General features: G+C 46.9%; 1 protein-coding gene and 1 long non-coding RNA gene across 2 annotated transcripts; both read left to right on the top strand.

The window, feature by feature from the left end:
* The first annotated feature begins 3,328 nt into the window (after positions 1-3,328).
* On the top strand, positions 3,329-4,108 carry LOC140220114 (uncharacterized). The gene is made up of 3 exons (XR_011897691.1): positions 3,329-3,364; positions 3,433-3,507; positions 3,637-4,108. It is a non-coding gene; the product is annotated as an uncharacterized lncRNA (long non-coding RNA).
* Positions 4,109-4,502: 394 nt separating this feature from the next.
* LOC117850388 (bystin) lies at positions 4,503-8,344 on the top strand. Its single transcript, XM_034732213.2, has 10 exons — positions 4,503-4,971; positions 5,074-5,200; positions 5,398-5,449; positions 5,530-5,857; positions 6,221-6,300; positions 6,386-6,433; positions 6,990-7,136; positions 7,505-7,577; positions 7,697-7,769; positions 7,938-8,344. The coding sequence occupies exons 1-10, from the start codon at positions 4,585-4,587 to the stop codon at positions 8,015-8,017; spliced, it is 1,395 nt and encodes a 464-aa protein (XP_034588104.1). The 5' UTR covers positions 4,503-4,584; the 3' UTR covers positions 8,018-8,344.
* The last annotated feature ends 5,802 nt before the right edge of the window (positions 8,345-14,146 follow it).

The raw sequence follows: 14,146 nt of genomic DNA, 5'->3' as shown, positions 1-14,146 counted from the left end.
TTCGCTTCAGCTTATAAGCCGGCTGAAAAGCTGAAACGGCTGATTTGTTGTGAGAGGAAAACACTGTTTGGTGGCTGATAAGCCGGCTGAATAAGCTGAAGCGAACAGGCCTTGGAACTTAGTTTTCATAAATTGGGAGCGGTAAAGTGAACTTTATTTCTGAAGATCATGTTTAAACATGTAGATAGTAGTCAACATTTTTGTCCCCTGATGTCCATGAAAAATTCTATAGCTGGAGCACCTTTTCTTTTGGAGCTACAGTACATGAATATGAAAAGGAAGTGTAATGAAATATATGAGAAGAGCATCTTGAAGAAGTTGTAACTGTTCCACTTTATCTAACATAGCAGGACAATCAAGCTTATCTGCCTTCTTAAGAATATTTGAAAAGAAGATAGGCACTGTAGTTTTGAGTCTAATAAAATGAAATTTACCAGCTTATGTCGAAGTCTCCTGTCTGGTACATTGGTTTTCGTGGCCATACTTTCTGTCTGCCCTGTTCATGTTTCAGGCTTATAGTTTGAACACTCTGACTGATGTCGAACGAATTGCCATCAGGGATCTTGCTGAGTTGGGATTAGTCAAACTGCAGCAGGTATGAATTTTATTTTTGTTTTTCCCCTGATCATCTTGATGGTAATGACGAGTACTGAATTTCAGGGTCGAAAGGATAGCTGGTTCATTCCTACCCAATTAGCTACAGATCTCTCAGCAAGCTTGTCAGATTCATCGTCCAGCAAAGAGGTTGCATAATATATCCTTCCCTACTGCAACTATTTATGTTTTTCAAAACTTATCTGTAACTTCTACCTACTTGTCCCCTAATCAATGATCATAATGAAGATATGTATTACATTTAATCTAAGAGATGATATTTGTAATGTTGTTGCAGGGCTTTGTTGTTGTGGAGACAAACTTTAGAATGTACGCATACTCTACCTCCAAATTGCACTGTGAAATTCTGCGCCTTTTTTCAAGGTACATGAGGTGCCCTATGAGTGACACAAGCTAGCTCCTCAATCTACCACTTTTTCATTAAAGCTATGGCATCATAGCTCACTGCCTCCTGTTCAGGAATCACTTGCTTTGTTTATTAATGTGCTATATGATTTATGTTGCACGCAAAGGGAGCAACTGATCGGTCATAACTGCATGGGCTCTGTACTCTTCTTAAAGCTTCTTTACCTGATGCCACTTGAGTACATGCCAATTCAGTTGGTCTGACATTCCCAGTAGACTGGTCAGTGGTTGCAGTTGTGAATTCCATGCAGCTGCTTGTTTAGTTGTACTGTGGACCTGATAAATTAGACTGCACAGGTTAAGTTTCTAGAGTAATCCAGTGCTATATCTAGGGAAAAAATTTAACTTAATAGAGTAAGACATTTATAGACATCGCTTGGAGGTGCTAAGCCCTTTAGAACTGTGCTGTAGGCAGCTTGTAGATTTAGCTGTTTGAATCACTTGCATCTGAAAAATATTGATGTCCACTTTGCACTGTTGGCTGTAGTATATAAGTCCTTTTTGTTTTTTAGTCCTTTTTGCGAAAGATTCTCACAAATACGCCCCTGACGAAACCAATTCCAAAAATGGACCTTTAGCTTGGCGCCATCCACGCTGGCGCCAAGCTTACATGTGTCGGCGCCAGCCATCCTGACGCCAAGGTCCATGCGCAGCTGTTGGTGCGGATGCCGACGTGGCGGGGGCTCGGCGCCATGGATCTTGGCGCCAAGCTTGACGCCGTAGGCCTTGGTGGCGAGCAATTTACCCCATGCCTCCTGGCGTTTGGAACGAAACAAGTATAATTATTCCGAGGAGTGTGCAACAAACTATGTTCTAGTTCAACTGGTTAGGACTTATCTTCTCATCCCAAGATCCATGGCGCCAAGGCTTGGCGCCAAGCCCCCGCCACGTTAGCATCCGCGTCAGTAGCTGCGCATGGACCGCCAAGACGTGTAAGCTTGGCGCCAGCGTGGATGGCGCCAAGCTAAGGGTCCATTTTTGGAATTGGTTCCGCCAGGGGCGTATTTGTGAGAATCTTTCGCAAAAAGGGCTAAAAAACAAAAAGGTCGCTATATTAGTTCATACAGCGCTTTGCTGCCTTGCACTATTGCTTGCTCTGTAGGTGGCAAGTAGGAATTTATCTTTTGCATCCGACTCAGTTGATTTCAGGTTCCAGGATTTGAATCAGAAAAGTGGTTTTGAATGACTCCAGTTTGCAGGGTTTTTTTTAATTTTTTCTAAAGGTTTGATTATAATTGCATGATTAGTTCTGTCGTATTATCCTGTATGCTATTAATATTCCAATATTTGTTCGTGGACTCACTTTGAAACAAAATCATTGACTATATGCTTTTCTTTCCAGGGTGGAGTATCAACTTCCAAGTCTGTTCGCTTCAGCTTATTCAGCCGGCTTATCAACCACCAAACAGTGTTTTCCTCTCACAACAAATCAGCCGTTTCAGCTTTTCAGCCGGCTTATAAGCTGAAGCGAACAGGCAAATCTCATCGTGGGAGCTATTACAAAAGAAAGTATTTATGGTGCTTTTGAGAATGGAATAACTGCTTAGCAGGTAATGTCTAATATACTACTTCCGTTCTGTTTTACTGCACACAGTCGAGTATTCACATATATAATTAAAATGTAATGGCCATATGTGCGTTTGAGATTATATGTTAACCAAAATGACAAGTGACACTGGGGTATTATGTTAACCTGGCTCTAATACCAATTTGTCACGGCCGTGCGGCAGTGAGCGGATCGGATAGCTGTGGGAGGTTGCCGGCCGCTGGGCTGCCGGTTTCCTGCCCGTGATGCACGCGGAGGTCGCCGCGGTGGCGACGAGCAGCAAGGAGATGAGAAACAGAGAACGGGAGATGAGGAAGTAGATTAATTCTGGCTTGATTATTCTGTTCGGCGGCTTCATATAAATAGCCAGGATTACAACTCAACTAACTCAGCTAGATTAACTAAGCTAACAAACTGATAACAATGAAATCTAAACTAAATCCTATCTGAAACAAACCAAACTATGCCGCTGCATCCTAACTGACTATAGCGTTCACCCTTGGCCCCGCGCTCCTCTGGTACGTGATGCCGACCATAACAGTTTGCGCATACTAACACACCCATACTTAATACGGTTATTTTTTGTGCACCGTGTAAATTTTGGCTACAATTTTGTCCTCCAGCTTAGCTTCTATTCTATTTCTTGTCTGGTAAAGCAGTTACATTTAATATCTAGCTTGCATCTTGTTTCAAGATCCATCGTCTTCTTTTTTCCAGATAATTTCATTTCTTAAGCAAAATGCTCACCCTCGTGTTGTTGACAAGATACCTGCTGTTCCGGAGAATGTCACTGATCAGGTGAGAAGCGATAATTCTCTCTCTGTTGAGCAGCCATCAGTTAGTCTGCAGAAAACTCACCTATGCAGATTAGGCTGTGGGAAACTGACCGTAACAGGGTTGAGATGATTCCATCACATTTGTATGAAGATTTTCCTAGCAAGGTAAACGCAGTATTATTTCTTCTCTGCATCTTTGGCAAAGGGCAATCGTCAGACATTAACTTGCTTACTGTGCTCCTCAGTGTTTTTTCTGGTAAACTGACAGTTTGCTTAATTCTGCTTCTTATGCAGGAATGGTTTGAACAATGCTGTGATCACGCAAGAGATCATGGATACTTGCTGTGGGAGGACCCTAAGAGAATGAGGCTGATTGTACGAGGGGAGTTCCATCCTGAAATGAGGGAGTTCCTCCGCAGGCAAAGATGAAAAATGACCCTGTTTTTCCTCTTGGATAGAACAAGCAATTCGTGTGCATAAAGCTCCTCTATGCAAATGCCCCACACAAGTCTACCATTACCAACATGGCGACGGTTCATGTGCCTTGTCTCGTACGCATGCCACAAGGCGTGCACCCAAGAGTTTCTAATCGAAGATGAAAAAGAAGATGCAATCGCATCTGCGGACGGCTGCATACATTGTAGACATTTGAGATTGGTTTAGATTAGTGAAAGTTCCATTTGTAGTAATATGATTAACGCGGCACTGACACAGTTAGTGGGTAAAACCCAGGAGTGACCTCTGTTTCCTTATTTTAAATCTGTGATGATGATCCAGGAGGTTTCAGGTTCAAGTATCCTCAGCTGGTGGCTGCTGCTGTAAATCCTCAAATGACTTTCTAAAGGATTGATATTGGTTGTCATCATTTGCAAGATGAATATTGACTCAGTATCGGATACGTGGAAATTTTCCCTTTTTTTTTCTTTGAGGGAAAAAACAAAGCTGCCCTGTAAATGATGACAACCACGTATCGCCAGCCACGCAACGCAAGCCAGCAGAGGGCAAGTATTGGGCTGAAAGTAGCTCGGCCGGTAATATCAGGCCCAGCCCATGTCCATACAAGCGCACGGTGCGCACGAGCGAGCGAGTTGGCTCCGGCTCGGCCGGCGGCGTTCCCCCCGCCCAAAGCAGGGAGGAACAAAACCCGCCACGAGCCCACGACAGCACACGCCCGCGCCCGACTCCTCCACCACTAGGGTTTTAACTCTCCCGCCGCCGCCGCCCCAGCGAGTCCGCGAAGCCATGGCGGGGAAGAAGCGCAAGTCCGGCTCCGAGAAGCAGCCGAAGCACCGCCTCCCGCTGGGCGCCGATGCCGACGCGGTCGCCGACGCCTCCAAGCGCCGCCGCTCGGGCGCCGCCAAGCAGCACCAGGCGGACGAGGAGGCGTCCATCCCGTCCTCCCTCAGCGCCAAGATCCTCCGCGAGGCGCGCAAGCAGCAGCAGGAGGAGATGCTCGCCGACTCCAGTGACGAGGGGCCCTCAGCCTCCGCCGCCGCCGCCAACGCCCAGGCGGCTGCGGGGCCGTCCACGTCGTCCTCTTTCCTCGTCCCCGCAGCTGATGACGACGAGGACGACGACGTCGACGAGTTCGACGGGTTTGACGCGCTCAGCGAGTACGACGGCGGCGAGGTGCGTGGCTTGCTTGCAAGACTAAAAATGAGTAACTAACTATTGCAGAGTGGCTGAGCTTGTGTCTGAGTTGTGAATTTGCTGGCTTTGTGGTATTGGTAGGTGGAGATCAACGAGGAGGACGAGAGGGCCCTTGCTGCCTTCATGTCAAAGGACAAAGCTGCCGAGCTCACACTTGGCGATATCATTCTCCAGAAGATCAGAGAGAAAGACGCCGAGGTCTTAACAGGTGTGTATGCTCTTTTTAACTGTTATTATACTTCTTACCGTACTTGGAATTGTAGAGTTCGTTCAGCAAATTGTGAGCTACTTTTTAGTAGCTTCAACTGCATTTTTGGTATGAATAGAGTTAAATGTATTGGTAAACGGTTACAAACAGTGACTTGTTGATTGTACAATTTCTGATGTTTGTATTTATTTGCACAGAAGGACGGCCTCGTGTAAAATTGGACAACAGCATCATTGATCTTTATAAAGAGTATGTGACTGCCTTCTTTCTTGATTCCTGTAAAAGAACTATTGCATGTTTCTCCGCAGTGCTCACTTTTGTATATGTAGGGTTGGGAAGTTCTTAAGTCGATACACTAGTGGGAAGATTCCAAAAGCATTCAAGCGCATACCATCATTGGAATGCTGGGCAGAGGTGCTGCAACTAACTGAGCCGGAGAATTGGTCTCCTAATGCAGTATATCAAGCAACACGACTCTTCTCTTCAAACATGAATACGAAGAATGCTGAACGGTTCTATGAAGCCATTTTGCTCCCTCGCGTTCGTAATGACATAAGGCAGAACCAGAGGCTGCATTTTGCGCTCTACCAGTCGCTCAAAAAGTCTCTTTACAAGCCTGCAGCGTTTAACAAGGGAATTCTGCTGCCACTCTGTCGGGTAATTGCTCTCTTCAGAGATCAACATTTGGTAGAACATAGGGCCTATCTATTTCCTTTGTAGTGCTATCTGGAGTCTGGACTAATATCTCAAATGCTTGTTTGGATGGTGAATGATCGCATCTCTTGTTTGGTTACATAATGTTGTTAAAATTCTGGCAGACAACATTTCCTGATGGTTGGTGATTGAAAAGAATTATATTGTACAACACGTCATTTTGAGAATTTGAATGATAGCTGATGCTTCTTCCATCTATTATTATGTCTATTAGGCATCTTTGATCATAATTTAGTCTAGCAGCACAAATGAGATATTGCTTCTCCCTTTTTGTGTCCACTTCATAGGCTCATATCCTAACTGCAGGAAAGGAATTGCACCCTCCGTGAAGCAGTAATTATTGGAAGTATTATCCAGAAAGTTTCCATTCCATTTCTCCATGCAAGGTCAGCTGAATAGTGTATATGAGTCATGTCCGTGATGATTGTGACTTAGTGTCTCATTTTCAATTGGTATTTTGATTGGATGCAGTGTAGCTCTAGTGAAACTAGCAGAGATGGAGTACTGTGGCACTACAAGGTAAGTGTGCCACATCAGCATCTTTTGTATTCTTTCATAGTATATTATTTTTTGCATCTTTTTTAGGCTACTTTGCTAAACGCTCAATCTTTGTGATCAGAAACCATTTTTTATTGAACAAACTTTCTGTGTATTTATTCATAATAATATGTTGGATAGCATCTGCAATCTTTATTAAAGCTGTTAAATGTACATGTTGCAGAAAGTTCAACGGTCTTCTTTACTTTATTTCTTATTTTTGCCTGTACTTTCTTCTACATTCCATGCAGCCTAAGTTTTCTGAATGCTTCCTATCATTCTGCCCAGGCCACAACAGTTCACCAGCATAATTCCATCTTGTGTAGTTATGTGTAAAATTAGAAGTTTCTGGTAATACTGCGTGACATAACATGATGAACTAAATTTTTGCAATGCAATGCTAGTGTTTCCATGAATAATGTGCTGCCTTATTTGACAAAAGGGTGCATGGTGTTTACTTACTAAATGTATCATATCTCTCTTACTGTTTAGTTATTCTTATTACCTTGAGGCTGCTGTAATATAAGCTCTCTTGCAGTTACTTCATCAAGCTATTTCTAGACAAGAAATATGCTTTGCCATACCGGGCGCTTGATGCAGTGCTTGCTCATTTCATGCGGTTTCTTGATGATGAGAGGATCATGCCTGTTATATGGCATCAATCACTGCTCGCATTTGTGGAAAGGTTAGTGATGAATGTCTACAATTGAAGCATGTTTTTGCTATTCTGAAACGATTTATCCTTTTATTTTTGGTATACAGCACGATAACTTTCATGCTTCAAATATGGGAAGTTCCCTTTATGTTCTCTGTTCCATTAGTTTATGCATGTCTTTGTTTGCTGGGACAAAGTGTTCAGTGTTCACCTGGAAAATTTTCTTTTGAAAGTCTGTGCCTGTGTACTTATATAGTCTAACATGTTCTTTGCTTTATGTGACTCCAACCTCGAGTCGCAATGATGAATTTGTTACAGTGAATTGATTGTTTACAAGTGTCCTTGCTCACTCTTTCACTGGTTTACCCATGTATTTCACACTAATTTTTTTGTGACAGATACAAGAATGAGTTGGAGAAAAAGGATAAGGAGAAACTTGCACGTTTGTTGGATCACCAGAAGCACTATTTGGTAGTTACTTTGGTCCCATCATTTATACATATGCATGAATAACTAAGCACTGTTTACTGAATTGTCGAGTTAACTGATATGTGCTAAGAGTTGTAACTTTAACCCCTCTGTCTAAATAGGTTACTCCAGAAATTCGTAGGGAACTTCGGGGCAGCTGCAACAGGGGTGAAAAGGATTCCAATTTGCAGACTTATATCCTTTCAGTGCATGCCTTCTTTTACATTCATTCTATATTCAGTTGAATAGAAAAGACTTATTTCAATTTTGTGAAATTGAAAATTTCTGCTGCTCAGTTCTTTTCTTAAAACAAAATGCTGCTCAGCTGTCATATTGATTATTTCCTTAACGTTTTGTTCTTACCCTCGCCTATCAGCGTCATCACAAAACCTATCGAGGAAGATAAGTGGGACGTACCACAAGTGCCAATGGAGGAGGACTAGACTGTTCGAAATTTTATCCACTGCTGAGTGTGGCATTCCCCATTGTCGAATTTTGCACTAGTTCATTGAGCAATGTGCCAATGTTTTACTATAGAGAAGTGCTGTAATGGGCATTTACATGTTTGAAATGAATTTGCCATGTACGCTGTCTTAAACTCTTAACCTCTATATGTCGTGGTGTGACCGACCTGGAACATGTACACATGGAGTTAGTTGACGGCATTCGTTTGTTCTTGAGATGCTGCTTAGCGAATTGTTAAGTACCTCCTTGTATGCAATGGAATGGAATTATTCTTAAAGTTATAAAAGATTATATGGTTTGTGGCCCTTTTGCTTCTGCCTATGCAATTGCAGCTGAAAGTCGGACATGAAAAATCGTGCCAAGGTTGATTATTGTGAGTTATGTATTGTCACCACTTGGCATTCCTTTGGGTGCATTTTTACTGGTAACCAACCACTGCGCAAATTCACCTTGCCCGGCCTGCTGGACGACCACTACGAAAGTAAAGGAGCGTGGTTTCGGTGGCCAAACCTGGTGCGCGTCGTGCGAGATTCGAGAGTCAGAGAGATGCAAGGCAAAGAACAAAAAGGAAACCTGTTTCTACTTTCTTCCAGGGTTAACTAACTACATGCCCTTTAGTCTTTATTATCTCACGGCAATGTACTAATATTTTTTTACAGTATGTGCGTGTATACTCAGATATTTTTAATCGTGGGGGCAAACCAATTGGTAAACAAGCGGTATATACGTTTATAGGTGATGGAAATATTTTTTACTCCGGCAGGCTGCTGCGTCGGGAGCCCCCGTCCGGTGGCCGTCGAGCATGGCCGCCGGGATGAGCAGCAGTTCCTGGTCCAAGCTGCAGCCTGCAGCCGAACCAACCTGCATCGCTCGCTGGTAACAGGTGTCAGGAAAAAAAGAAGGGGCCAGGGCCAGGGACAGGGGACATGAACGGGAAGAATTGGAAGAGTACTGTCCTGTAGCACAAGCAGATAGAATGCGACCGTCCTCGTCCCCTCCCTCATCTGTCCGAGACGAGCGCATGCAGCCACAAGCCCAACAGGAGCCCAAAACTAACTAGTAGCATTGGTAGTGGAGGTGGAGGGCGTCCGGATGGGGCCGGGGAGGTGTTGCTTTGTTCCTCGATGCTGCCTCGGTCAAGAAGGCTCGTCGGGGCCGCGGCCGACGCGGTGGAATGATGCTGTGCCCCGTGCCAAGCGCCCGTCATCGACGAGCGCAGCGTGCTGGAAGCGACGTCGGGGCTCATGGCCGCCGGCGCCGCCACCTGGCCCGGCTCGCTGTAGCTGTAGTAGTCCTTGTTCGACGGGACGATGTCGTCGGCGCTTTGCATGTGACCGCCGTACGTGCCGAGGTGGTACGCGGCCAGCGCGTGCGCTGTAGTCATCGCCGGCGCAACCTCCACAGCCACCGTGTGGACACCACCGGCGGCACCAGCAGCGGCGGCGCCGCCGGAGTACTCGGCCTGGATGCGTTCAACGAGGTGGGGCATCCAGAGGTGTCTCACGACGTCGCAGCGGAGCTGCTTGGCGTGCTTGTGCACCATGCTCGACCTAGTCGCGCCGGCGTACCACGTCATCATCCTCTTCGCCTACGCCCCGCCCAACCCCACCAACGCCACCCTCCTCGGCTCGCTCGCCACCACCCTCTCCAGCACTTCCCGCTCCTCATCACCGCCCGCCGCCTCGAGCGCCAAAGCCACGCTAACCGCCTGCTCTTCGGCACGGGCAGAGGCGGCGCCGGCGTCCTCGTCGTGGAGGCCGCGGTGCCGATGCCGCTCTCGGCCCACCGCTCGCACCGGCCCCGGAACTCGCGCGACTGCACGCGCCGGTCGACAAGGACACGCCGCACGTGCTCCTGCTCCAGATCAACCGCTTCTCGTTGCGGCGGCGCGGCGCGGCCCCGTGATTGCCTCGTCCGCGCAATACCAGGCCGGCGGATACGATCTTCGAGACCGTATCCCTGCACCTCTGGCGCAAGATCACCGCAGGGCGCGCGGCCGCACGGGTTACCCCGCGCGCACGGCGCTCAACCTGACCGTGAACGGCTGCGCGCGGCTCGGGCCTCCTCGCGGCGACTCTGGGCGTTCTCTAGTTCGCCGACGCGCACCCTTCCCCGGCGATGCCCACTGCATCATCGGCGTTCTCCGGCCTAGAGCGTCCGGCGGCGAAGACGATGGCCGCACGGCTGCCACCGCTGGATGGTGCCGCGGGGTTGGCAGTAGGCGCAGGAGGCAACGCAGACGCATCGCGCGATGTGTCACGGAGCCCGGTTGAGCGAGAGGATGTCGGCGGCCGACCGGGAAAAGCGACGGCGTCCGCAGGCGGCAGCGGCCGAGCTCTAGCGGAGCTGCACCATTCAGCAACGGCAAGTGCAAGCAGCGGAACAGCGGCATTATTCTAGGCCAAACGATGCCTCTTCCACGTTGTCCCGTCGGATCTGCACGAAGCGGCACGCGGCAAAAATCGGAGGCAGGGCTGCACGGAGGCTGAAGCAGGGGAAGCGTAAGTGCGCCTGAGGGCCACGGCGGCCGGTCCTCCTGTCAGCAGCCACCGTTGTGTTTGTGTTGTGCGTGCGTCTCCCGGCCGGCGTGCACTGCACAGGAACGAGAGAGATCCTTCCTGTTCCATTCCTGCAAGGCTGCAGCAGTGGATGTTCTGGGGGCGCTCTTCTTCTCAACACGGCAACACGATTTTGTTCTAGCTTTCTACTGTAGTGCTTTTGGTTTTCCCGTGGCCAACACGGCAACATTTTGAGCACCCAACATTTTGTTGCACTGCTGCATGGTAACTAGTTCATGGACGCCAATTACTGCGAGCAAAAGGTGCGTTGCATGGCAACGGTCATGCATGTATGGAATGGGTCGGAGTGATATACGGAATTAGCGTGGCCTGGGGGCTCACAGTAATATGTATCTAGCTGCTCAAAGACGGTAAAAGCACTTTTATCAAAAAAAAATGGTAAAAGCAACCACCACCCGAATCACTTCTGCTCCCCGCCGGACGTCCGACATCCGGCGGCCATGCCCGTCGTGCACCGCCTCCCGCCGGCCCTGTCCCACGTTGGTCAGCTGGCGTGCGTGCCTGCGTGGGCACTTCTCCCGTAATCGGCAAGCCCCGCTATCCATGCAGCTGGCGCGACCACGTGCCGCTGTCCATGCCATCGGTGTCGCCTCTCCTCCTCGACTTGGGCATGGACCGGTTTTCCTCTTGTTTATTCGCTTCTAGAATGGGGGAGGTCTGGTCCAGGCGCGGGCCGCCTGCTTCCCACGCGAGGCGAGCTGTGAGCGCACCCACTGTAAAACCTCCTTCTGCCTCTCGTCGAGGCATAAAGCCATTTTTGAGAAGAAACCACCTCAAACTAGTACTACTCAATCAACAACGAGCAGAAAACCCTAGCGTCCTCCCCATGGTCGGAAAGGGGACTCCGCCTGCCGACCACGTGCAACCGCAAGTCCCAAGGCGCGGCAGCGGCCAGGGACTTCCTCAAGGTTTCCACCCCCGTCAAGCACTTCGTCAAGGTGGACGACACCGGCGGGAGCGAGCTTCAGCGCCCGAAGAAGGAGCTCTGCGAGGTGAGCTCTCCGTGCACTCCACACGCTTCCAGCTCCCAGAGTGGTTCGAGGATGAGGAGGTCAAGAATATCCCCGATGAGCCCGCCCTTCACCATGGCTGGAGGGGGCGTAGCGTGGCGACGGCGCAGGACTTATCAAGGTCCCCACCCCCACCGATGTGTACATCCAGTTGGACGAGACTGGCGGTAGCGAGCGCTTCGACCTCCCCGACAAGTGCCCCCTCCTCGACGACCTGACCTCTGAACGACGACGACCTCGCCGACCACAACACCCAGGGGGCGTTTGATTTTGAATTAATTTTTTTTGGCTCCTAGATGAGCCAGCAAGTTCATCTCTACCTCTACTTTTGCATTGGAGGGTTTTGCAGAGCCTCCGCTAGCGTTCGAATGTGCGACCAACTTTTCCTATCCGCGCGCACGCAATGTCGGCGTGCGGGTGGGCGCCATCATCTGCGCTGCGTCCTGGTCTCCGATCCAGCTCAATTTTGGCGATTTAGCTAGTGCCAAGGGTAATCAAGAACTTTGTTGCTAATGTTCGGGGCTTGCTTATCTATTTGTGATGTTTTTTCATGTGAAGCAAATTCTATCATAACTTATATAAATCTTCTTTCTACCATAATCCTTTTTTCATGGGAAGCAAATTCTAGCGGAGGGTTTTGGAGATGACATGGGGTTTTTTTCTAGCGAGAGAAGAAGTGCATGAGAAGAGTGGGGAGGGGAGCGCCTTGTCTCGTAGAGGTCTCGAGTGGTTTGCGATATCTAGTTTTACAGTTTAGTCATGTACATGCTTTTCTTTTTGTTTAAGTCCTCCCCGCTATGAGCTGCTCACGGCCGGGTAGCGGATTGTGGATCTTCGCTTGCAGATATGGTGGTCTGCTGGATCTCACTGCAAGCGGCATGGGCTGGTTGTGCTTGTGGTAGGTACAGCATGAGCAGATCCTTTTTTTTCGAGAAGGATTTGATCCCGACTACACGCGAGCGCAGGTTCGCCGTGCATGGTAGCGTCCAGTGACTACCATAATATTTTTTTCATGGGAAGCAAATTCTATCATAGCTTATATAAATCTTCTTTAATTTGTTTGGATTTTTTCGTATATATCTTTATCTAGTAGCATTTTTAATCACCGATGTATTGTAGCAACAAAGTATTCACACAACAATAACTCACTGGAGTTTCAAAGCTATATGGTAGTGGTACTATTGGACCAATTTTTATACTAACCCACTACTTGTCTGAAATAACCTCATATTTGAATGTGTGTTGTATTTATGATTATATTGCAAAATCACAGGAAATACGATATAAACTGAGAGTTTTTTATATTTGGGTTTAGACTTTGGATATTGGAAGGCACAAATACGAACATTGGGCTTCAGTGCCGCATGAGTAGCAGAACTTGCACAGGTTACATATATTCTTCATCTAAAGTTTGATCGGACAGAATTTGATATCTAAACGTATCAGCTCAAAAAGATCTAGAATTTTCATATGGACAATCATGTATTGTTAATCAATGTCAACTTCTAATAAATTTTTAATATTAATGGTTATAATTTAAAAGCTTTGCACATAACAAACTTAGACAAGGTTATATTTAAGACTGGAGGAAGAAGAAGAAATTTATTGAAGTATATAATGTGTTGGAGCCCAATATAGAAAAAATCCGGCACACCCAATATATACAGAGAATAACAATATAAGGCTGATATTACAATATCTACGGTGACATTTTTTTCATAGCTTATATACATTTTTTTTTGTTTGAAATGTTTGTTTCAAATATCTACATCTCCAAGAGAGTACAAGATAGGAGCATTTTAACCATCCATCCAATAAAAAGTCGTATTGTAGCAACAAAATATTCACACAACTGAACAAGACTTACTGGAGTTTCAAAACATAATAATTAGGTCATTTTCTTTAGAATTAGCACAATAATGCAACCTAAAAAATATTAATGCTACTGATCAACAACCTTGTCGTTATTTTATAAAAGCATTTATTTTGTGATGAGAACTGTTGCTGTGGGAAGATAGAATCTCTCTCCTCCTTTTGATCTCTTCTTCATCTTTTCAAGGCTTCCTTCAAGGGCATGCGCAAGAGATGGCTCTGAGACTTAAATCCACCAGGATAATCCCGTTCCTCCTGTAAGCTGGCCAGCGAGTCATCCCCATAGACTTGAGATGACTATATTCCTACCTAAACGTGTATAACCCAATGTGTAGGTTCATTTCTGTAACATTCCCAGCCTAGAATGAATTAGAGCCCACTAGTGGCCCATGTGACTTTGGGCATGACATGAGTGGAAAAATAGTCCTACCTTACTAGAGTGGTGCTCACCAACATATAAACTCAAGTGTCAAATGCATTTGAACCCCGAATTAACCGTTTTACGTGAAGCGAGGATGAAAGCGTAAGCGGGTTTGGTGTGAGTGCGTGTTTTACTCAGTGTGTAAGTAGTAGGACCGAGCCATATTTGAACTAGGGCATTACAATTTCTCGACACAACGTTTACTTGTTCACTATCATACATCAC

The sequence above is a fragment of the Setaria viridis genome, chromosome 3 (genome assembly GCF_005286985.2).
Source record: "Setaria viridis chromosome 3, Setaria_viridis_v4.0, whole genome shotgun sequence".
NCBI classification, from domain to species: domain Eukaryota; kingdom Viridiplantae; phylum Streptophyta; class Magnoliopsida; order Poales; family Poaceae; genus Setaria; species Setaria viridis.
The sequence above is the reverse complement of the archived record's forward strand: the minus strand, read 5'-3'. Positions and strand labels throughout refer to the sequence as shown.

Bases quoted from the DNA above. Each gene is read 5' to 3' on its own strand.
- LOC117850388 (XM_034732213.2), top strand. From the start codon at position 4,585: ATGGCGGGGAAGAAGCGCAAGTCCGGCTCCGAGAAGCAGCCGAAGCAC. The intron at 5,201-5,397 runs GTGTGTATGCTC...TTATTTGCACAG, and splicing joins AGACGCCGAGGTCTTAACAG to AAGGACGGCCTCGTGTAAAA. The intron at 7,770-7,937 runs ATATCCTTTCAG...TTTTGTTCTTAC, and splicing joins GGATTCCAATTTGCAGACTT to CCTCGCCTATCAGCGTCATC.